Raw genomic sequence first — 24,327 nt, forward strand, 5'->3', positions numbered from 1 at the left:
GAACCGTGAGATGAGACTCTCTTAGAATAAACTGATGGTGACGGTTACTCTAATGTGTACCTGGCTTGGGTGTCACTTGTCACTTATTTGCACACAGGGATACCCTGGGAAAATTGTTATCATGCATATCTGGATCAGTAGTCTAAGTAAGGCCTGAGAATCTGCATTTCTAAGGCCCAAGCATCTGTTCCTGCTCCCTTGCATCCTGTTAAAGCAAACCAAACAGACAGAATGGACCAAGGTCTATTCCTTGGCAGAGCACAAGACTGCTGTCACTGAGGGAACATGGTTCACCTTCGCTCTCATTCTTTTGGACAGACCACACCTAATCCCAACCACATGTGGTTTATGTCAAATATCACTAGATAATCTCTTTAAAGGTAAAGTGTAACTGGTCCTGGGCAGCCCTCACATGAAGAAGGGTGAGTGCTGGCTGCCTGAAACCTACACAAAGCTATGGCATACAGTTTACTTGTAAGAGCTGAGTTCAAATGACAGTGGGGTGCTGGTCTGATGGCCAGTCTTTCACAGTCTGCACAATGTAACCTTCCTTACATGCAAACTTAAGCCCACTGATTCTGGTCGGACCTGTGGAGTTTGTTTTGATTACTCCTTTGAATCTAGACAATGCTATGCAACTCTTGCAGTGATCTTCAATCTGATATTAAAATCTGACCAGAAAAAGAACTATGAATATAATTATAAAATAGTGTCAAGAGGATAATGGCTGGCGTTGCCATGGTATTCTAACTGAGAATATAGAATGACACTGTGCCTCTTGAACCCTGTAAGTATAAATTAAATCGCGTCCTTCTTCCTTCCCATCACTTGTTCTAGAATGGCTTCAGTGAAATGAAAACAAAGCAAATGCCCTAGACAATCTGTAATCAGAGTCAGAGCCACGTCACATGACTGCCAATCATCCAAGATCACAAGCTCCCTTTATATTCATTACACATTTTCTGATTCTGTACCATAGCCCAGGCCATGTGGTCTGTACTGATTTTATTATAAAGTTGTTACTATTAACAAAATACCTGTTGGTTCTTCTGAAGATAAATACTTTTTTTAAGTAAGTTTTACATTGCCCATATAAAAATCTGCCCCTCCGGCATGAGTCTCAGCAGTAGGATGGGACAGTCCATCTTTCCTGATGCTCAAAAACCAGTCCCTCCAGCAGCTATCACTACTGCTTCAGACAGGAACCCAGCATTGACAGAATCCAGCAGATGGGGCAAGACTATAAAAGTCCCATCCACGGCCATTGGATATACACAGACCACACTGTAGTAATTACTGCCCGGATTTCACAGCCCCCTTAGAGCAGGGAGATAAAGCTATTCAAAATCTGCAACCACTCAGTGCAAAGAGGAGAAACTGTTGCGAGCTCTCCAGTCCTACCTGCCTTACTCACCTGGTCAATCTCCATGAGCTTAGGGTAGGCGCCAGGCCATTCTATGGCCACCTTCACGATGTCCGAAGGCGGCGGCATTGCGGAACAGGAGGAAGTAGAAAGCCGGTAGAAATGGGGGTCCTACTGCGTGGACTGTCACACGTGTCTATATCTAAGGAAGAATGACAAAAAGAAAGTAGTTCAGCGCAGATGCACGGCGAACTGGCTTCTTCATCACTTCCTGTTTTCACTGGTGTATGAGAAATGCTCCCTTTGGCGCCCCGGAGAACGACCGCGCCCCGGGTCCCCAAAGAAAGATGGATGCTACGCTAAAGCACTGGAGGCAAAGCCTCCAGCAGACACTGCCCTGGGAGTTCGGCTTGCTGCGTGATTTCTTTTCCTTTCCTTTTCTTTTCTTTTCTTTTTTTTTCAGGGACACAGCAACCCCTGACCACAGGATGGAACCCTGCTCTCAATGGGGCTGCGACCCGAATGGGCAGGGTTCGCGCTCAGACTGCATGTAAACCTTGGCGCGCAACAGTCTCCGGAAGAACACATTGCCCAGGAAGTCATGGTCAGGAAGTAGCTTTTATTTAAAGCATTTTCTGTGTGTCACAAATAGATCCGCACTATAGCAACCAGGATATCATGAGGAAGGAGAAATTCCCCAGGAGTTCACACATGCTCACACTCCCTCTCCACAGCCAGTCTTCCAGTGGGAGAATAGCCACGTGGCCTGGGAGCTTTCAGAGGAGTCTCGACTTCTCTCACAAAGGAAGTAATGATTTTCCTCCCCTGCCGCTCCATTTCTTTATCTTACTGACAAGTCAGTTAAAAAGAAGCTGCGACATGACCTGCTATGGTGGAGACTCCACAAATGGCACCCCACCCAATAGTCCTTTCCTACAGCTGTGCTGTGAGTAGCTCTCTATGCTCTCCTTCTGAATGTCCTCATGGATGGAAAACAAAAATAAAAATAGCCAGAGCTACACAGAGAAACCCTGTCTTGAAAAAACGATAAATAAATAAATAAATAAATAAATAAATAAATAAATAAATAAATAAAACATTCTGACTCCCTCCCCCTTTCTTTATACAAAGGCAGCATCCTATGCCCTTCATAATTTAGTGCCTCTTCTAGGTCTCTGTATGGTACAGTGCTGGTGTACACTCATCCTTTTCACAGCTGGTCACCAGGGTGTGTCATCCCTAGTGATCCAGGTCCCTGCTGTGGGGTGATTCCATGGCTTCTTTCTTGCCTTTTTTATTATAAACCAGGCTTGCAAGGCATAAAAGTTACGCTTGTATAATTTTTTCACCTGTAAAAGTTAATCCCTACAATAGAATCATAAATGTAAAATTGTTGGGGCAAAGAGAATATACTTGTTGAAATTTTGATAGGCATCTCCAAAGTCCCTCCTCCTTAAGGCATGCCCACCCTCCAGCAAAGCCTGAGGCAGGCTGCTTGCACACAGCCTTACCAACAGATGGAGTCAGCGTCAGCCTGAGAAGCCTGGCAGGCTGAAAACCCCACACCTCAGTTTACTTTTTAGTTTGTATTCTTCTCATTGCTAAACTTAATAAGTGGAAAGTATGTTTCCTCTTCCTTATACACTGCCCAAACTCTGCCCGTTTCTAGAGATAGTTTGCCCTTTTCCCAGAAACAACAATCTCTAAGACTTCAGTCAAACATGTCTTTCACTCTTTACCTGACCAGCACACATTTGGTCCGTTTCTATCCCGATTTCCATGGCCAGTGAGTATCACATCACAATGACACAGGGATGGCAGAGTTAATGGAGCCACCTCAGTGATACCAGTGGTTGCTTCGGTGGAGCTGGCCAGGAAATGAACTAAACCCAAACAAAGCTATTGCTACTTGGCTAAGGATGATTAGGAACCCTGTTGTGCTAATCAGTAGCGCCCAGCAAGGACAAACCCACAAAGCAGTGGTTTAATCTTCCATCCACAAATCATTAATGCCCTCCATAAGGTGCCAGGCTTGCTTTGTGTGTTGAGAACACAGGTGCAGACCTGGGTGTTAGATGCCAGCAAGTAACAAGAAGAATAAAGAGGGCTGGGGCTCATCTGTGCAGGCTGGTGTGGCTGATTTTGAGGTGGCACAAAGGGACCATGATTGCAAAAAACAAGTGCAGGGAAAGACTGAGCCCGTGGAGGTTGAGTAAAGACCTGGGAGAAATGTGATAGACAGCAGGCCCTGTGGAGAGCTGAGAAATCACTCCACAGACCAGGAGAAAAGTAAGTGTAAAAGCTCTGAGGCAGAAACATTCCTGGACTAGTCTTTAAATAAGCAAGACCCTGAAACCAATTAAGAAAAGGCTAAAGAAAAAAAAAAGAAAGAAAGAAAGCTTCAGGGAGCAGTTGGTTCCCTGCCTACACTCTGCAGGCAAGAAGTACCTGTTCGTGCACAGCTGTTTAGAAGGCCTTCAGCCAGCTATATTAAAAACCCTGATGGTTTGCATTATGTTTTAGTAAGTTTAATTCTTCTAGGATGATATCCTGAAGACATAATTATTAAAACAATACCAAGTCTTATGTGATTTAAAACTGCTCAAAGTTGAAAACAATATGACCTTATTAAATAATTCCAGCACCCCATTCTGCACCGAAGTGAGCTAAGGATGGGATTGGCTCTGCGTGGTCTCCGCCCTGCTTGAATACCTGTGAACATTCAGAACACAAACCCTATCACTACCAAATCAACTCAAGAGATCCACAGCCAAATACATGCCCTAAAATGAAAAGTAAGGAAAAAGCTCTGCTGTAAACACAGGCTGTGTGTCTATCACGTAGCTAGATTCAAATCAAGAAACACCCAACCCTGGTGATCAAGAAAATAGATCACAGAAAGAAAAATACATTGAACAGCCCTCTGCCCCGCCCCTCCACGAAACAGTCTACAATTAAGAAAGAAGGGGCTTAACCTTCTAGGAATCAAAGGCCGCTCTTGTTTTCTTCCCACTTCAACTGGTCTTTATTTCTGGAAGGAAAACCTGCTGAGCAGGTGAGAACACAAAGGCAGGCTCTCCAGTGTCTCCCCCGAGAGCAGGAGGGCAGCAGCACAAAGCAGCCATTGAAAGGGGGAAGCCAGGACTTCCCTGGCTCCCTTCCCGAGCCAGCTAGGCCTCATGGGCTGTCCCTGTAGTGACAACTGCAGAGCAGGAAGGGAGCACGAGGGCTCCCAGGGAGTGGAGCTGGAGGCACAAAGGCAGAGTGAACAATCCTTTCCTCTTTTCCAACCTCAGAGGAACTCATCCTGGCCTTGAATACAGTGCCCACTCCTCCTAACAGAGCTTAAGTCAGGATCTCAGTAGCTTTGGCAGCCGCTTGAGAAAGAGAAGACCTCTGCCAGACCTCAGCCCTGCGCACTGTAACAGGGTGGACAGCATCTCCTACCTCTCCTCACTGAGAGGTCCTGAGGCAGCACACACTCTGGGGAGATCACGAATGGTCAGGGCCATGCCACTCGAACTACACAGGTGAATGCCTTTCTTGTCTGTGCAGCAATTATCAACACATAAACCACACTGACTCAATTCTTGGTCAGTCATAACAGATACTTTGAAGTCTTTTCGGAACAAGTTTGGTCTCCTGGTGCCCTTTGCTTCTCCTAGTGTGACACTTGACTCTTGTCAGTTTCTCCCAACATGCCGGAACACCCTAAAGGCAGACCGGTCCCATGTGCAGTTCCCCTCCCAGGGCCAGCATTTTCAATGATGGCTGTCAGATGACTAACCCTTCATGAAAGCTATAAACAAAAGGAAAACTAAGTTTATCACACCCCACATCTCCCAAGTACTGTGCAGGTTTCCTGACATTGCTCCGTTAATGCAATCAGCGTGGACAGTCTGGTATAATAATTCTTACTCAGACTGAAATCTGAGGATCACTGAGGGCAGAAACAATAGGGGAAGCAGCCTGGGCAGCTGGCTAGACACCCTAACCACTGCCTTCCCAGGTAACTATAAATCTCTGGAGGCAGCTTGGGGTGGGTGGAGAGTTCTAAAGTGACCCTGCTTCCCTCCGGGCTCCACAGGGTTCCATGTGGAGTGCTAAGAGTCTGTGACCTTAATACAGACATGCAACAGCTTGCTTACACTTGAGCATACAAGATCCTTCTTCGCAGAAAGTCAGTTCACTACTGTCTACATCTTGGCTCCATGCGGCTCTGCTTGGTCCATGCTGCCAATGAAAGTTTTCTTGAGTCCTGTTTCCAAGACAAGGGACAGAAACTACTGCATCCCTAAGGAGATGTCTGTCTTACTTTCACTTCATTGCAGTGAAAGAAGCGGAGAGGGGAGGCCAGAGCGGAGCAGTGGGACCACGAAGCAGCAGAAGGGCTCTCCTGAAGCCTTCCTTCCTTCCCTCTGACCTTCATGGACCAAGTTTCTGAGGATGGGAATGGAGGGGGCAGAGCCACTAGCCTTGTTTTTAAAATGTTGCCTGGTTCCCGTTTCTCTTTGCCTTGGGCTGTGGAAAGAGGTAGGGACTTCCGCTAAAAGCAGCCTCAGGTCACCCTCAGGCCTGCTCCATCTTTTAGGGGCTCTCCAGTTTTCACTTCCTGAGGTGACTGCTTTATGTGAGCACTGTACCTCAAGAAGGATTGTGCAGGCAGACTAGGCTGGATAGAACTCTTTGCCAGGTGCTCCATCAGGCTATTCGAAACAGACTGGTAGCATCTCACTATCTGCTACGGATTAAAAAAACAACAGACTGAAGTGCTAGGAGCAAATACCCCAGCTGGTGGAAAAATTTGGGGTGATGGTAGAAAGAAGTGGGGCTTCGGGAGAGAATTAGGTGACTGGAGGCATGACTTAGGTCAGACCTGTATCCTTCTTCCCACTCACTTGCCCCTCCCACTCCTTTCTCTTTTCTCCCACTCTGTTTTTCACAGTGTGAGCAATTTTGCTCTACCATGATGTTCTGCCTCACAATAGCAAAGAAATAACAGAGCCAACTGTCTGTGAGCTGAAACCTCTAAAACTATGACTCAAGATTAAAAGAAGAAAAGTTTTGCTTCATAAATTGTTTGGCTCATGCACTTGTCACAGTTCCTAAAAGTATGACTAGCAACATCCCTACTGTACAACAGTGCAATGATGCATTGGTACAAAGATGCAGTGATACTGAGATACCAAGATGTGGTAATACAGTGATAAAGTGATGGTGTGATGCAGTGATACAGTAATGCTGTGATACTGTGATGGAGTGATGTCATGATGCAGTAATACAGTGATGTCATGATGGAGTGATGTCATGATGCAGTAATGCCGTGATGCTGTGATAATGCTATGATGCAGTGATACTGTGATGCAGTGATACAATAATGCTATGATACAGTGATGGAGTGATGTTATGATGCAGTAATATAGTGATATCATGGTGGAGTGATGTCTTGATGCAGTAATATAGTGATGTCATGGTGGAGTGATGTCATGATGTAGTAATACAGTGATGTCATGATAGAGTAAAGTCTGATGCAGTGATGCCACGATGCTGTGACAGTATGATACAGTGATCCACAATGCTATGATGATGCAATGATACCGTGATGTAATGATGCCATGGGGACATTCTGTCACCTAGCCTGAATCAGGGCTGTGATTCCCAGAATTGCTGAGTCCTGCCTTTATTTATCTTCTGAAATATATTTCATAAAGGACATTCTTTTTGATAAATCAAATAGATGGACAATGTCTGCCACAGAAGTCCATGAGAACAAGAAAAGAATATGTGTTCCCCTACACTGGAGGGCTCCAATGAACCATATACAATGGATGTTGAGTCTACAGACTGATTATATCTCTACCTGGGACCTGCTGGTGATTCTTAGGTCCCAGAAGGTGGGAAAAAAGGAAGGACTAGAGAGTCTTAGAGACCAGGGAACACCACAGACTATGAAAATACCCAGGAGAAAGTGAGCAAAAGGAAAAACTGAATCAAGGAACCCAGTGTTTTACTTTATATAAATACTGTTGAAAAACACCATGGCCATAGCCTTAGTAATAGCCAGTAATAACCATGTAATAACTTAGTAATAACCAGGGTGATTTATTTGCCATGAGAAGAAATGTGCTATTTGCTCTCATTGCCCTACAACATGATGGAAACTTGGACAGAAAATCTTCTTTCCAAAATCTCACTTGTCACCATGAATGGCATAGGACAGGTGTCAGAACAGACAGGAACAAACTCCAAGGAGGCAAAGGCTGGGTGCATTCTTATATTTACCCTTTGCCACAACTGTGTGAAGGAGAAAGTTATTTGCTGTAAATACTGAAAACACTAAATTGTGTTGAATTTAAATTATTTTTTCCAAATGTTTCCACATTGTGATAAAAGGAGTCTCTTCAATAGTAACCGCAGTGGACTGCGAACCCTTCAAGCTGGTTCCTCTGATGAAGTTCTCACCCCCAAAACCTCAGATGTGACTGTAAACAAAGACAGGACTTCTGAATCAGTGATGGAGTCAAAAATGAGAGTTTTGACCCAGCATGGCTGCTGTTCTGACAAGAATAAGGAGAGAGGCAGGCACACAGGAAAAAGCATGTGAGGCTGTAAGTCAATGCGAGAGAGCAGAAGGAGTCAGCTCTAAGGACACTGTGTCCTAGAACTTTATCCTTAAGAACTGTAGGACCTAAGTAATGGCTTCACAGAAAGAAGACAGAACAGCTCTGCCCTCCAAAACTGCTGTGGGTGCATACCTACCGTAACAAGCTAAGAAAATATTCGGCGCAAAGAGGGCCCAACCTGCCCTCGCAGTCCTCTACAACCATATCTCCTGAGGTTGTTATTAGGGAAACACATGCATGGCCTGGAGAAAATGAGCAATGCAACCTCGAGAAGGGGAGATGCATGCCTAATAGATACACAGAAGACACAATAAAGGGATGAGAATTAAAATCATAAAGCATGTTCGTCAACCATATTGATCTTAAAAGTTTATTGGTTGGTAAGAATATAAGACATGTTCAGATGCTAATTTATTTATAGGGAAGTTCTCATGCAGCCCAGACTGGCTTAAATTGACTATGTAGCCAAGATGGTCCCTGATCCTTATGAGCGTGTACCTCTCTCTGTGTGCAGCTTTGGGCAGTGCTGAGGTGAAACCTGTAGCATCTGGGTGCTCAGTAAGCACCCTGCCAAGTAAGGTCCATCCCTCCCCCTATTTATACACTCTTACAACAAAGGGAGGGGGTAGAAATCACAAGCAAGTCCTTTTTTAAAAATGAGCTTTAAAGTCTATACGATTTGGAGACACAATTTGGCCAAGAAAATCTCTATTCTCACAAATCAACTGTTGCACCAGGCTTCACAACCAAGGCATTTGGGACCATGTGATACTTGAGGAAGGTATACATCAGTACACTGCAGGCTACTGACAGTGTCCCCAGCCTCTGCCCACCAGAGGACCTCGAGGTCGTGACATAACAAAGTGTTCAGGCATTACCAACTGCCCCTGGGGAGCAGAGCTGAGGATGGGACTCCCTTGATTAGGAACTGGGGCTCTAAAGGAGGGTGATTGTAATCTCGCTTTTGAAAACACTCATTATACAGACTAGCTTTACAAGTAGGCATTAATAGTCTCAAGTGTATAAAAGGGAAAGGCGACGTAATGTGAGAATTTGTTGAAGAAATACAGAGGTCTGTTTCAAAATGCTACAAGCCAATAGGAAAATGAATTCAATGGGAAACCATGAACTCCTGCACCTCTCGTGAGGACAGTAATCTAACCCAATTCTGTCACTCACAGTTGTAGGGAACTCTGTCCATCCAACTTCTCTAAGGCTTCTTTAGGGTAGTAGGCCTCACACCAACAACTACTGCCTGACAGATAACATGTGAGCCATGTCTCTGACACCAGTGACTGGCACCAAAAACAAATGGGACCCAAACAAATTTGTTTCTGGTGATTGCCCATGAGATGTAAGCAAAAAGCGCTCTCTTCCTACTGAGTATTGGAAAGCTAAAGCTGTCTGCAGCATCTTTCATATGGGGTAAGACTTTAGAAGAAGAAAAGGAAGCAAGAAGGACAGAAGGCAGTGGAGGAAGGGATGGCAAACATGGGAGGGCAAGATCCTAGCTGCCAAGTTTCTGGTTTCTATCACTTTGCCAACCTTGATGCCCTTCCTAGATGCAGAAACAAATGGATTTTCTTGTTTTCTGTGAGTTGTAGGACCAGTTCTGCTACCTGGAACTGAAAGACTCTTGATCCATGAATTTTACCAGTGGACTGGCATAAAACACAGTCCACTTACACAACTAACATTTGCCATCCAGTGTAATTGACTTTGGTCCTCCAACTGTGGACGTCCTACATCACCTAGTCCTCAGGGCTCAGCTGTTTTCCACTGGGACTGCTAGCTGAAACTACACATGGCCTTCTGGAACTGGTCTGTCTGTCTTTAGCATCTCTCACAGGACATGACTTCTCTGAGATATTAAAGAATGCAAGAAGAGAAGAGAGGAGAAAGAGGAGGGGAGAGTCAAGCCTCTTGGAAAACATGGAATCAAATAGTAGCTACTAATAACTGTTGTTATAGCCGGGCGGTGGTGGCGCACGCCTCTAATCCCAGCACTTGGGAGGCAGAGGCAGGCAAATTTCTGAGGTTGAGGCCTGCCTGGTCTATAGAGCCAGGGCTACACAGAAAAACCCTGTCTCGAAAAACCAAAAAACCAAAAAACCAAAAAAAAAAACAAAAAAAAAAAGAAAGAAAGAAAGAAAGAAAGAAAGAAAGAAAGAAAGAAAGAAAGAAGGAAAGAAAGAAAGAAAAAAGAAAGAAAAGAAAAGAAAAATCTGTTGTTATTAGTACTATATATGTTTCCTATCAGTGTTCTGAAATACATACCATTACAGACCAGGCAACTTATGTGTCCTATGTCCCACAGCCACATACGTCAGAAGACAGGCTACACCTGCCTGAAACAACAACCCATGAGGCAGTTTCTAGAGCATTCTTTTTTTTTAATGTATTTATTTATTATATGTTAGTACACTGTAGCTGTCTTCAGACACTCCAGAAGAGGGCATCAGATCCCATTACAGATGGTTGTGAGCCACCATGTGGTTGCTGGGATTTGAACTCAGGACCTCTGGAAGAGCAGTCAGTGCTCTTAACGGCTGAGCCATCTCTCCAGTCCCTCTAGAGCATTCTTTTAAAAATCGGGTGGAGGCTGGTTTCACACAGGACTGCTTGGAATTCTAGCACATTTGTACTGGGAACCTGCCGTATCCAATATACACATTTGTAAATGTATCTGTCCAGAATTTTTCTTCCACAGACTATCAGTCTTATGGCACTGGCTATGCATGGGGTATTAGGAAAAAAAAGGAATTGAGGTTGTTTCCCTCCTCAGCTTCTCAGGAGAAAGAGAACTGCTGAATAGATTAGGGCAGAAATTAATGGAACATGGCAAGAAACTTTTCCTAAGTCCATACGGAATCATCATCACCTGATGGAGAGACTGTCTCCAGGAAAGCCTCCCAAAGCTTCTGTGTAATTGTTTCCAATTCACCCAATATGGTCAAAATACAATTAACTATAGTTTATTGGGTGAAAATTGGCAGGAGATAAAATGACCAAACACGCAAACAAATAAAACAAAACAAACATGCAAACCAGAATACTTTGATTTGTGGTTTACTTGAATCTGAGCGTGTCACTTCCTGCTTTGATGGCTCAAAGGTAGGACCCCTTTCTTATTCACCTCTGCAGGTCCAGGCTGCCTCAGATGCCAGGGCTCAAAACAGCTCAAAATTTTCCAGGCAAACCAACAAATGAATGAATCACTTGGTCCTTAAATATAAATGCAGAGACTTTATTTTTTTTTAATGTGAAGGAATACTCAAGCAAATGGTTTGTTTTTAAAATCCAAGAAACCTTCAGCAGTTTTTATTAAACAGCAGCTATTCGGTCGGTCGGTAGTCTCCTTGGACAGAAACAGAAAGGAAGCCAGGCAGCAGCTCGAGGCTCAGAGAAGCCTATTCCAGACTCTTCCTCTTGAAGAAATTCAGTGGAAACCAGGATGACACTGAAGCAGCCTGCTGGGCCTCTGCCCTTCACCTTGGGCTTCCCAGCTTTGGGAATCAGCATTTCTACTGGAAAGTTCATTATTTTGCAAACTAATGCACATACTTCCTCCCTGGTTCTGGTTTTTTTTTTGGGGGGGGGTGTATATTTGCTTTTCGAATTCCTTTTCCTCTGCCTCTGCTCCACTCCTCCCCACAAGTCCTATCCCTCTGTGACTGCACACACATTCCCGCTGCAAGAGGCAGAGCCAAGGCCCAATTCCCTATCTCAGAAGCCAGACTGACAGCCACAGGAAACACAGCAGTCTTTCCACCAGCTCTCAGCCAAGCACTCAAAGTTTCCAAACCTGCTGATCAAAAACAAACAAGCCAAAAAAAAAAAAAAAAAAGGTTTCCCTTCGTTGTTCTCCACCTCAGCACACAGAATGCTAGGGCCAGCCTAGGAAACTTGTTTGCATCAGATTGGCAGGGAGGACTCAGTACCACACAGTGCTGGTTAGTTCCTCCACACAACATAGTGGGCCGCAGCAGCAGAGGCAATCTGCCAACCCACAGCACACTTCCTCACCGACTTCCTTCCCTCGGTCCTTTGGGCTTCATTCCCCACATAGGTACAGGTTTATCCAGGGTCAGAGAGTGGCCACCATGTTAGTGCAGAACACAGGCCAAGTCTGTTACTCTGCAGCCTGGGACTTAGATGGAAGGTCACTGGAGCTCTGTGCCCTGTTCTTCATTTTCTGCTTCCTTTATCCCTAGGACAGTCTCCATCAGAGCTACATACACAATCCTGGGAAGGCATCCTCTCCCTTCTCCTTTCTTGCTAGGGATAATTCTGTTTGCTTCTTGCACCTGGAATAATACATACCTGACCAAAAGTAACCTGGAGAGGGAAGAGTTTATTTCATCTTACCCTTCAAAATGACAGTTCATTGTCAGGAAAGTCAAGGCAGCTCCTAGAAGCGGGGACTGAAGCAGCCTTCGTGGAGAAACACAGCTTGCTCGCCAGGGCTTGCGCAGCCTGCTCCTTGGACAATCCGGCAGAAGGGCAGCCTCTCTCATTAATCAACAAAATGCCTCCCAGGCATGCCCATGGGCCAGACTGATGGGAGACGATTCCTCAAAGGAGGTTTAGCTTTTCTCAGGTCTGTGTCAGCTTGATAACTAGCCAGTAAAGCCAGCATTCCAGAAGGGGCCTTCCTTAAACCAGGAGTGCTACAGGGAATGATGGAGAATCCTGCTGGGCCCTGACCATCGCCAGCAAGGCAAATGGTCTCCCTCCATCCCATTTCACAAGCTGTCCATCCTCCATTAAGCTCCAAAGCTAGCTTTCCTTTGTCTTCGGGTCTATATTTCTAAAAATTCCTGACACACAGAATTTTGATAAAACAAATGTCATATGTTTCTTTCCTTGTAACTTCTTTGTTTTTGTAGGTGTGCCAGCCGTGGCCCATCAGAGGGTAAGAGAAGGCATCTCTCCCATGAGACTGCTATGAAGATGAAATATTTATAAAGCAATGAGAGCAGCACCTGCCTGGTATTCTTATTACCAGTCACGGGGAACCTGAATGACTGTAACCCAGACAACATACCGGTAATGTCATCTTATGCGTGCACAGAGTCACCACTGGCAGAGAACTATCGAACCACAATAGACTGGGACATGACACTTGTACAACCAGGAAGGATAATTTCACCCTACATCCAAGAAGGTTTTGTTAGATTTGGAGAGAATTTCTTCTGGGTTTTAAAGAATTCGGAATGTTCTGGAAGAAGATTGTGCAGGGGAAAATTGGAGGGTACATATTACAGGTAAGATCCTAGGCTGACCAGATGCCCTTGTCGTATTGCCTAAACAGCTACATGATAGAACACGAGAGCCATTTTCTCTCCTAGTTCAGAACCAAGTACCTCAGGGTGACTTTCCATAAGAGACATGACCTGGAATCAGCTTGTCCTAGATCCTTCCTCCCCATGAAGTGTCTTTAGTCAGATGCAACTGACCCTGGAAAAGCAGCACATGCAGAGGGGACCTGCCCCACGCCTACAGCATGACTTCCTCAATTATGTCCCTCCAGCTTCCCACAGTGCCATGCGCTCTCTTGTAACAGACCACCCCAAGAAGAGAGAGACTAAACATGGCCCACTAGTACCTGCTTAGTCCTTCTGCCCAGCACCTCTGGGTTCAGTGAGGACTAAAAGTATTATGATTACTCTTTGTGCAGAACCTTTCAAAAATTCTCTCCAGAAAAATCAGACAGAAAACACAGTTCCCTTGAAAGGCTTAACTCAGAAACTTTGAAAAGGTCATAGAACACTGGCCCCTCCCAGAAGGGCAAGTGTTCCCCCTCCCAGAATGGAGAAGCTAAATTACATTCCTCAAACGACAGGGTGGTCCCTGAGGCTAGGAAAGGCCCAGAGTCCATTGACCATCTACCTCATCCCCTATCAACCAATTCCCCTATGAACCAATTAGTTTAAAGGTAACGCTGTCCTGCCAATCACATTGTGCCTAATGGCGGCCGCCCAAGAACTGTATAAAAGACCTCCTGCAGCCCAGGGTTCATGTCCTCCTATCTCCATGTGCAGGGCAGCCCCAGCATGCTGGATAATAAATAAAAATCTTCTTGCTTTTTGCATCGATTCTATCTATCTATCTATCTATATCATATCATATAATTAGCCACTGTGTTCTAATTTTAAACACTTGCAATTAAAATATATTTTCAGCTTCCTGTTGGTCAAATCATGAGTGGAGAGCTCACATGTGTGAGCATCGGGGTGTAAGACTAGAGAGAATCTTAACTTACTGGAGAGAGCCCCTGAGTGGACCACACGGAGACAGGGATCGATGCAAAAAGCAAGAAGATTCCTGTCTCCGTGTGGTCCACTCAGGGGGTCTCTCCAGTAAGTTAAGATTCCCTCTTCTAGTGTGCCTGAAGGCAGCTACAGTGTACTCATATAATTGAAATAAATAAATCTTTAAAAAAGAAAAAAATAGATCTCACTCTCATTGTCCTCTTCCTGGGGACATCGATGTTCTGCTGTAGCTTACATGCAAAGGCATGGCCATTTCCTCCTCACTCAGCAAAAAAAGCAGAAGACAGCCAGTACCAGCCACAGGCTGCACTCAACCTGGCTCCCCTCCCCTCCCTCCTCTCCCTCCTCCTCTTCCTCCTGTTTCGAACAAATATCTGAAGTAGGAGATGAAACTGGTTGGTTTCTTCTGAGCCCTCCTTTCTTGGTGTAGAGTGGTTCTGTTGCTCCTGTGTCTTTAGTTGACCTGCCCAACAATTCCACACGTGTCTCTAGTGCTTTCTCTCAACCCTCCCCCCCACACACACACACACACTGTCCTCTCTACCTCCAGTCATTGTCAGCCCCTCTGTCACCTTCAGGTCCCTTTCCCATTTTCACGTTTTGGGTTTTATATTTTGACTCACTAATTCTTTTTTGTTTTGTTTTTTTTTTTTTTTTTTTTGGATTATTTTTTTAGAGACAGGGTTTCTCTGTATAGCCCTGACTGTCCTGGAACTCACTCTGTAGACCAGGCTGGCCTCGAACTCAGAAATCCACCTGCCTCTGCCTCCCAAAGTGCTGGGATTACAGGCGTGCGCCACCACTGCCCAGCGACTCACTAATTCTTAATTAGGACCATCTGTGTGTATCCAGTGACATCTGATAGGCTCAATGTCGGGCATACAACTAAAGATAATAACTGTCCCTCTCCAGGAATCTATCACTAGCCAATAGTTCAGGAGAGAGTTATAGAGACCTCACAGTCTCCTCCTAGATTCAGGACTGGCTGACAGGCCCCCGTGCTCCCTGCTTGTCTTCTAATTGAGCTTTTCCACCTTCTAAAAGAAGGATCTCTTCATCTTATTTTACTCAAATGCAAAATGGAGAAAACCACAGCACCTGTGTCACAGGTTCAGCAGGATGAACACCGATGAATCCTAAGATGATGGTGATAGGATCCACACTGTGTATCTGACTGTTAGCAGTGCACAGTGCACATGGATTTACACACTCTGTCCAGAGTTTACACACAACAGCCAGAGGACACAAGTGCTGCCCTCAACCTCACTCACAGAAGGAGGAAATGGATTCCCCCAGAGCAGCAGGGAGCAGGGTGTGCCAGGCCAAAGCCCGAGCTGAGGCTCGACATGATACTTCCTCTAAGCACAGCACTTGGATCAGTGTTGGCCCAAAGCAAGAACAAGCACCCCCTGCCCCCCCCCCCACCCCATATGGCACAGTGAGCCAACATCAAGCAGTCTCGGAAAGCGACAGGAGGCCAAGCACATCCTTAGGGCTGACCAGTCTTCATTCTAACACAGTTCTTACATGCTGCATCCTCGGGACCACACTTTCCTTTCTCTGTTCTCTTCGCTTCTCTCTCTCTCTCTCTCTCTCTCTCTCTCTCTCTCTCTCTCTCTCTCTCTCTCTTTCTCTCTCTCTCTCTCTCCCCCCTACATTTTGGACAGGAAATCAGTTCTGGTGTGGGATTTCCATACTTAACAAAGACTCAATTCTGAGTGTTGTGATAGAATTTGCAACTTAATACCACCTCCGAGACATAGTTCTGTAGGAAAGACACCCCCAAAATACCTCAAGGCTCAGATCAGCTTCGACTGTGATAAAACTGGGGATCTTTTCCCAACCCCTATCTTTGTACTTCTTCACGGAATAAGTAGATGAACTTTTGTCTAAGCTGAATCTACTTCCTCACCTAGAGAAAGAACAGAGAGATTCTTTTTTTTTATAAGCAGATAACATGATTTTATTTCAACTAATAAGAAATAATCTTAATTGGCATCTAGCTCTTCAGAGCACAGCCCCAGAACAAGTACACAAAACTGAAATAATCACTTTTTGGTAGTAGGTCTCAGCGTTTAATGAGCTTATTATGGGAAAGAATCTAAATAGCAAATCAACTCACTGGGGTACAAGAGAGTTACGGGGAAGTTACAGAGCTTAAAGTAGAAGTTCATAAAAAAAAAAAACTGACTGAAATTGAAGAAGAAAAAAGACATGATTGAGATTTCAAACATCTACTTAAAATTTTTTCAAGTAAAAATTAATTCAACCATACATACAGAGCACAAAACTCTCTGGACATAGTAGACCCAAGTGAGTTTTTTTAGGAAAAAAAAATCAGTATATGCATGGATATTTGCAACCTGTATTAGAGGTAAAGCAGCCATCTATTAAAATTGGGATCAAATTAGGATGCATAAATTTCAAAGGGATTTCAACTAATACTCAGCTCAACCAACTAGCAAGATCTACATGATATATTTTCAGAGAGTGAAAAATAATTTGTGTCCTGCCGGCACTTGTCTGCTTAAGTATCACACTGACTTTACTGCTGTTGTACTGGCTGGTTTTGTGTGTCAACTTGACACAGGTTGGACTTATCACAGAGAAAGGAGCTTCAGTTGAGGAAGTGCCTCCATGAGATCCAGCTGTGGAGCATTTTCTCAATTAGTGATCAAGTGGGGAGGGTCCCTTGTGGGTGGTACCATCCCTGGGCTGGTAGTCTCCGGTTCTATAAGAGAGCAGGCTGAGCAAGCCAGGGGAAGCAAGCCAGTAAGAAACATCCCTCCATGGCCTCTGTATCAGCTCCTGCTTCCTAACCTGCTTGAGTTCCAGTCCTGACTTCCTTTAGTGATGAACAGCAATGCAGAAGTGTAAGTTGAATAAGCCCTTTCCTCCCCAACTTGCTTCTTGGTCATGATGTTTGTGCAGGGATGGAAACCCTAAGACAGCTGTCCATAAAGATGGTGACTGCAGTTTCTTTACTAGAAAATCTTTATTGACAAATTTAAATTTTAAGGCTAGGATATTTGTATAAAAATACAAGTACACATACAAGGGACCCAATGCCTCTGGGCCTCAAGCACTGGCATGTGGATATACCACATATGCACACATACACATAATTAAAAACAATAAAACAAATCTTTAAAATGTCATCAGAGTCACTGACATCAGAAATTTTCACAACTTATTTTCATCCATAATTTACATCTACCAATGATTACATATTAACCCAGTATACATATACTACGATGGCAACAGCTTAGAATTTTCATATATTACTGATAAAAAATTGGAATTATTTTTAAAAATTTACTTTTAAAAATGTGTCTACACAGAGACATGCTCATGAATGAACTTAGCACTTTTATTCATTACTGCTAATACCTAGAGACTTTTCAGATGCTCATCAAGTATTGAGTGGTTCATCACATTGCAGAGTAGCCTACACACCACGGACAATAACTCAGCAATTCAGAATAATGAATTATTAATGTATAGAGTATTAAAAGTCGATTCTGCTAAGTTGGATGTTGACACAGTTCACACTATGGGATCCAGACCTCTGCCTATTTTTATAATTGAAGTTTTACTGGTACAAAGTCACATTGACTCTGTTATAGATTGCTTGGCTCAAAAAATATTACCTCAGACTGATGTTAGGGCCTTACATTGTCCCACCAGACATGGGGAGCCTGTGAGACCACCAATTGTAAAGATTATTCAGATCCACTGAGTGCTTAACCTTGTTTAACTAATATAGAACTCATTTGTAGGACTTTAATTTTATAGACTTTTTCTAGACACACACACACAGTGTTACAGGAGAAGACTACCTACTCGCCCCTATCTCCCACTTCCTTATGTCCCTTTCTCTCCCTATCTTCCAATATTCCACTGTCCACTTAACACAGTTACTTATATATCCCAGAAGCATCTCAAATGTTATGATTTTTGGGCTGGAGAAATGGCTCAGCGGTTGAGGGCACCGACTGCTCTTCAGAAGGTGGTGAGTTCAATTCCCAGCTACCACATGGTGGCTCACAGCCATCCATAATGAGATCTGACACCCTCTTCTGGAGTGTCTGAAGACAGCTATAGTGTACTTGCATATAAAAAATAAATAACTCTTTAAAAATATATTATTATTTTTGATAACAAAGATATATTGCCCAATATATATTATCAAATATATAACATAGTACCATATTATGATGTTTATTATCAGTTTCTCTTTCAGATTCTTACATTAAAAATGGGGTTTATGGTCAACCTTTACTGAAGCTTTTTTTTCATCTTTTCTTTTCTAGGAACACTGCGGGATTATACTTCTAGCTTCTGATAAGCTACACCAACAGTGTGTGTGTGTGTGTGTGTGTGTGTGTGATTTACTGAGGTCAAAGACACATTAATAGAAGTACCTTAGTGTCTGGAAGGCGTGTATATAGTACCCAGTGTTTTTACTTCCCTGGCACAGCTATGTTGAAATAGGGACAGCCTAGACCATGGAAAGACTGTTGTCCTAGAGGGTCACACAGACTTGCACTAAATTCTGTAGAACCTGAAATCCTATGGCATACAACTTTGAGACTGCTGTTAGCATAGGTGATTCAGCATTGTGGCACATTTTGGTGCCTCTGCTTCTCGTGTCAGAATGAAGACATCTCATTTCATATTCCTTCCTTCCCTTCCACATGACTCCAACACACACAAATACACACACACACACACACACACACACACACACATCCACACACACCCCATAGTGAAAACAACAACAGAAGGCACACCTCAAGGTACTGGGAATTCCAGAAAGAAATTAGAAGTGACTAAGAATTAAAAAAAAAAAAGAATCAAGAAACGGTTTCCATGGAACATTACACTTCAGAACGGAGACTGACAGCCAGGAAACGGGCCGCCTGACTCTGCCCTGAGAAATGCAGCTTCCCTCCATTCTGTTCCAACTCAAACCGTCCTGGACTGTGACATACGGCATTCCTGTCCCACAGAAGACCAGACAACATCCACTCAAGTCTATTCCTCATCCTTCCAGCGAGCAGAGCAAAGTGTCCAATCCCCTCCCCTTTAGAACTGAAGTGGAAAAGTGTTTCCAACCGGCCGGCCCCTCATTAACACAAGAGGAAACTTCAGCGATAAGGACCTCTCACATGGCGCTATGCATAATATACACTCTGTCAAATAAAAAATAAATCTAAGACTGAACAGACTCCTGGCTCACAGGACAAGCCAGAATGTTGACGTACTTATTCTGAAATCATAGTTTTCCTGAATACTTTCAATTCAGAGAACATTTTTTTCTTCAACCTAAACATTAATTAATCCAACCAGAGACTTACTTTCTTCCTACATTTGAAAACTTCTAACTTCTTAGGGGAAAAAAAAAAACCTCTTTGTTCTATAAGGCACAATTTACCTCTGGTATAATATTTTTCCACAATAATTATCTTTGGTAATTAAGAGAAAACAATCCAAGTCGCACCACAGTTTCACTCATTATTTCGCCGGCTCAAGCTATCTTAAGAGCGGGCAGGTTTGATTGGAGGAGGACAGTTCACACTCTGCACAGACACTGCCTGACAGCTCGGGACATTTGCTTTCCTGGAACCTTTGATGGAAAAATAGCAGGAGGTGAATCCCGCTGAAGGAGGAGCAGAACCAGCCCCCGACGAAACTCAGCATGTTTTTATGAACTCTATATGTCAGGTCACTTAGAACGTGTTGAAGATCATCTGCAGAATGTGCTCAAACATCTTTCTATTTGACAGTAGTGGCCAACCTCATCAGAAAGGTAAGGCTTGGGGGCGCCATTTTTCGCTTTTATCAACAAAAGCTCTTTACCATCACAGGCTTACTCGGAGGCTACAGAGAACAGAAAGCAATCAGCTTGCTCTGTCTGCACCAAACAGGAGTCACAGAAGTCACTTCGATTGGCGGGCCGCATTTCCACTTTATGTCCAAATTCTCAGGAGAATCAAAGACTGGGAACGTTAACAGAGAGAAGAGTTTCTCAAAGGGGTATTGGCCGTGAAAGGAGCTGGTGAACGCTGGTCGCTCGCCACTCGCCACAGGGGCTTCCACTCAGTGTGGCTGAAATAGAGCAAAGTGAACGGCTGCAGAGCTTGCCAGGGATCGCTGCGATCAAGCTCCTTCAGGACAGTGCTTGCCAATCCCAGGGCAGCTTCTGGGAAGAGAGGGCCACCAGCAGCCGCTCAGCAGTGACTCCCAGAGAAGTTCTCGCCATGAGTGAAGATGGAAGAAGCAGCTGACTTCCGCAGAAGTGCCAAGAGGGCCAGCCTCTACCATCACCATCTCAGTCATCCTTTCTTCTGAAGAAAAATTTAATCTCAACAATGCCAAAAGTTCAAACACAGGGGGAAATGTGACTTCTGAGATAATGCAGTAGCCGGATGCACCGACAGATTAACCGGGGCAGACAGTCTGAGAAGCCCTCTTTCTCTCAAACAGAGTTCTCTGCTCTCAGTTACTTCAGCCACCAGCTCAGCTCACCCCTTGTCTCTCCACAGGCAGAGACACAGAGTAGAATCAGCACAAGACCCATCCGCCCTCAGGTTGCCCAGCATCTATCGGAAGACCCACACATACGCAAATGTGAAATGGTCAATCATTATCATTAGACCTACAAATGTCATAACCACTGCATTGATAAGAAAGTATCTGGCAGCTGAATCAACAAGCTGAGACTTATACTTACCAGGAGAATCCAAAGGTCAAGAAAACAACCCAGAAGTTGACAAAGGATAAGAAGTTAAGAGAGTGCCTTTACCTCTGCCCTTAGGTTTCCTATGTTCTTCTTCTTCTTTTTTTTGTCCAGGGTATTTTCTTTTCAGAATAAAATTATGTTGTGTATCACAAAAACAAACACTGGTAACCAATAAGACGTTACATCAGACTAAGCACTGATGAAGGGTATAATGAATAAACCCCAGAGGACAGAAACTGCACAGAGCTGACAACCCAAATGTTAGTGAGTATCCAGCACAACAGGAATTTCTGTCTCCTCCTGGTGAGAGATAAATTCACACAACAGTTCTGGAAAAATGTTGGCATTGCCCAGTAAAACCAAAGTGTGTATGGTAAGCATGATCTCAGGACAGAATCTCCTCTTGTGGGCACACAGTGGTCATAAGACACTGATCTCTCTAACTCCAAGAACATTTACAATAACAGTAGCAAAATTACAGTTATGAAGTAGCAGCAAAAATGATTTTATGGTCAGGGATCTCCACAACATGAGGAACTGTATTAAAGGGTCACAGCATGAAGAAAGTTGAGAACCACTGCTCTAAGAAGTAGACACCAGAGCCATTCGCCTCCAACAGCAAGAAACCAGACACAGTCGCGACTCTAGTAGGGATGAGACATTCTCTAGTAAACTTCAAGAATTCTCTGAAGAATGAAAATAAATCATTTCATCTGGGTGAAATCAGAAGTGTGATCCTGATGGTAAGCAAACCACTGATATTTTGGGGCTAATTGCATTTTTATAAAGTTGAAACATGTATTCTTTGAATTTATGTAACCTTAAAGAAAAGTATAGAAGTCACTAAAATAGTATTCTTAGTAATTTTCATTTGTATAAAGAATGAAAAGGAGATGTGGGCTTTGCTTATTGGTGATGTTCTATGTATTAGGCTGTGTGGTCAGAATCAAGACATGTGTTTGGTTAATGTATTTGCATACTCATTGAAAATGGAAATTCCATAATCATTTATGATCAATTGTAGCTTTTGATTTTGATCTGCCAGGAAAGTTTACTTAAGAAAAGCAAGAAACAAGTGTAACAAAGAAGAAGGCCTCCCTACACTAATAAATATGAAAAACCCCTTCAATTCCCTTGAACATATTTAAATTAGTAGTAGCACTGTCTCAAGATACTCTGAGCAGAGCAGAGGACTCTAATGGGCTACAGAGTCACATCCTTCCCAAAAGGGTAAAGATGCAGAGTTCCCAAAGACGTACAGTTAAACAACTCACAACTGCACGGTACGGGGTAGCTGCAGTCTCTCTGTGATAGCTGCAGTCTCTCTGGACACCCCTCTCATCTCTTTGGTTCTTTCCCTGAGATGTCCTCAACTCCCTTAGCTTCTACCTTTAGGTGTTCCCTACCTTTAGGAGTTACTCAGAGCGCCCAAGACTCTTGGTTGGCCATGAAATCATTTAGGGTGACAAGGATGGGGAAGAAGGCTCACTGAGGGAGAAATCACAACAGGACTAAGCTGTAGGTCCAGAAATGGCTTCTCTTCAAGCCTCTGTTACTAAAACTAAAAAATAATTGTCAAAGATAAAATCTTGCAGTGACTTAAATTGCTAGAAATACAAGTGTCGAACATCATTTAGTCCATCTATGACCTATACAAAGGGTGTGTGACAGTGTCTATGCTACTTTCAGTTTTTAAAAGGAGAAAAAAACTGAAAAAGGGAAGGCAAGAGGCTATCCCTTCAGGTTCTGATTACCAAGAATCTGTCCTTAACCCCACATTGCAAAAATAAGGAAATCAACCAATAAATGTAAATGAAGAGTGACAGCATGAACTCTGAGGCAAGAAGGCCTACAAGGAACCCTAGGACTATCACCAACTAACCAAGTAACCCTATAGATTCTTTATCCTTAGATTTCCCATCTGTAAAATGGGAGAGACACTGACACCTCCTAAGGTTGTTCCAATAACTCCTGAATCCAAGAATTTCAAATGAGTCCTTGAGGCACAATAACAGCTCAATAAATGATCACTTTTATTCTCTGAGATTACAAAACCCTGCAGGTCTAAAGCAGAATGTTCCATAGATACATTCTTGCATTTACCCCTCACCTATACATCTAATCTCGAAAGTCATCCCAACTGAGTCATCAGCCCTTATTATAACTTTGAATTGTGCTAATCAACATTTTAGTTCTCCGCAGGGCCAAGAGAAACATATGCAAGTATATTTCAAAGTAATAAAAACATGCAAGCATTCAATAGAAAGCTGTCACTCTCCCTGCGGCTGATCTGGTCAGCTAGTTTGTATATTTAATCAAAGTTGTTCCACTGTGCTTCCAGATGGACCCCTCATTCATTAGGGGATCCGGCAGTTGGTACTTTTCTTGAGTATTCTTGCTCATAATTATCTTTGTTTCCGACCTGGCATTGGGGTAGACGGGGTGATTATCATGAGACATCATTTCCACTCAGACAGGCTCTTAATGATGGCCAACAGCACTGAAAGCAGCCATATACCCTGAGGCTTGCAAAGGCCAGCACTGGAGAAGCAGTGCCTTGCGAACAGCAAGATCTGTAGAGAAACATCAGGCAAGTGGCTCCTCTTGAGAGACCACTTTTGCCTGGAACATAAGAGTGCAGCAGGGGACCAGCCCAGGTGAAGGTGGCACTGGCAGAGATATGTCTAAAAGGCACCTATTTATCAGAGGCCATGAGCAAACCATTCCAGCAATCCAATGGGCGAAGTGATAGAGTAATAAATTAATTAATTAATTAATAAAATACACACACTCATTCATATGGTAAATCCCTCTGAGGAATATTTTGCTCCCTGACTCATTAAAAGAAGTACAAGGTTTATTAGTATCTGGAGCTACTTTGATTTAAGCAGGGCTTTTCTTCTAAGAGGCTCAACACATTATCAAAGCCTTTAATGCAGGCTGTGCAAACAATTATACTTGTCAGCAAATAGACCTACTGATAAAAGCTCAAAATGTCAATCAAGCAAGCCACTCCCCTCCTCTGCCAGAGGTCTTTAGAGGCTCACTCTCAGCTCATCTGCAAGACACCAGAATGTCTGAGCATGCAAATCAGAGTGTAAATAACACATAATGCATTATCTAATATTTCCAAAATCATATTGAAGTTATTATCATGGGAAAAATCTGTACTGTGCAGGACTTCTTTATGACTACTTTCTAATTGCTTTCCATTTTGTTCATGTATGGGATAAGGGCACTATGCACAGCTCCCAAACAGCCAATCTGGCAGTAGTTCCCCTTCCTTCTGCTTTTCCCACAAGCTCCACATTATTGGACTCT

The 24,327-nt window shown here is 43.7% G+C and overlaps 1 protein-coding gene across 2 annotated transcripts in view; it reads right to left on the reverse strand.

Annotated features, from left to right (window-relative positions):
• Elmo1 (engulfment and cell motility 1) overlaps positions 1–24,327 on the reverse strand; it is a 516,925-nt gene that overhangs the window by 422,656 nt on the left and 69,942 nt on the right. For both annotated transcript variants that reach the window (XM_052156292.1, XM_052156291.1), the window contains exon 2: positions 1,415–1,565. In XM_052156292.1, the coding sequence (XP_052012252.1) occupies positions 1,415–1,492 (78 nt within the window). In that variant the 5' untranslated portion in view covers positions 1,493–1,565. The remainder of the gene's footprint in view (positions 1–1,414; positions 1,566–24,327) is intronic.

The sequence above is a fragment of the Apodemus sylvaticus genome, chromosome 14 (genome assembly GCF_947179515.1).
Source record: "Apodemus sylvaticus chromosome 14, mApoSyl1.1, whole genome shotgun sequence".
Classification (NCBI taxonomy): domain Eukaryota; kingdom Metazoa; phylum Chordata; class Mammalia; order Rodentia; family Muridae; genus Apodemus; species Apodemus sylvaticus.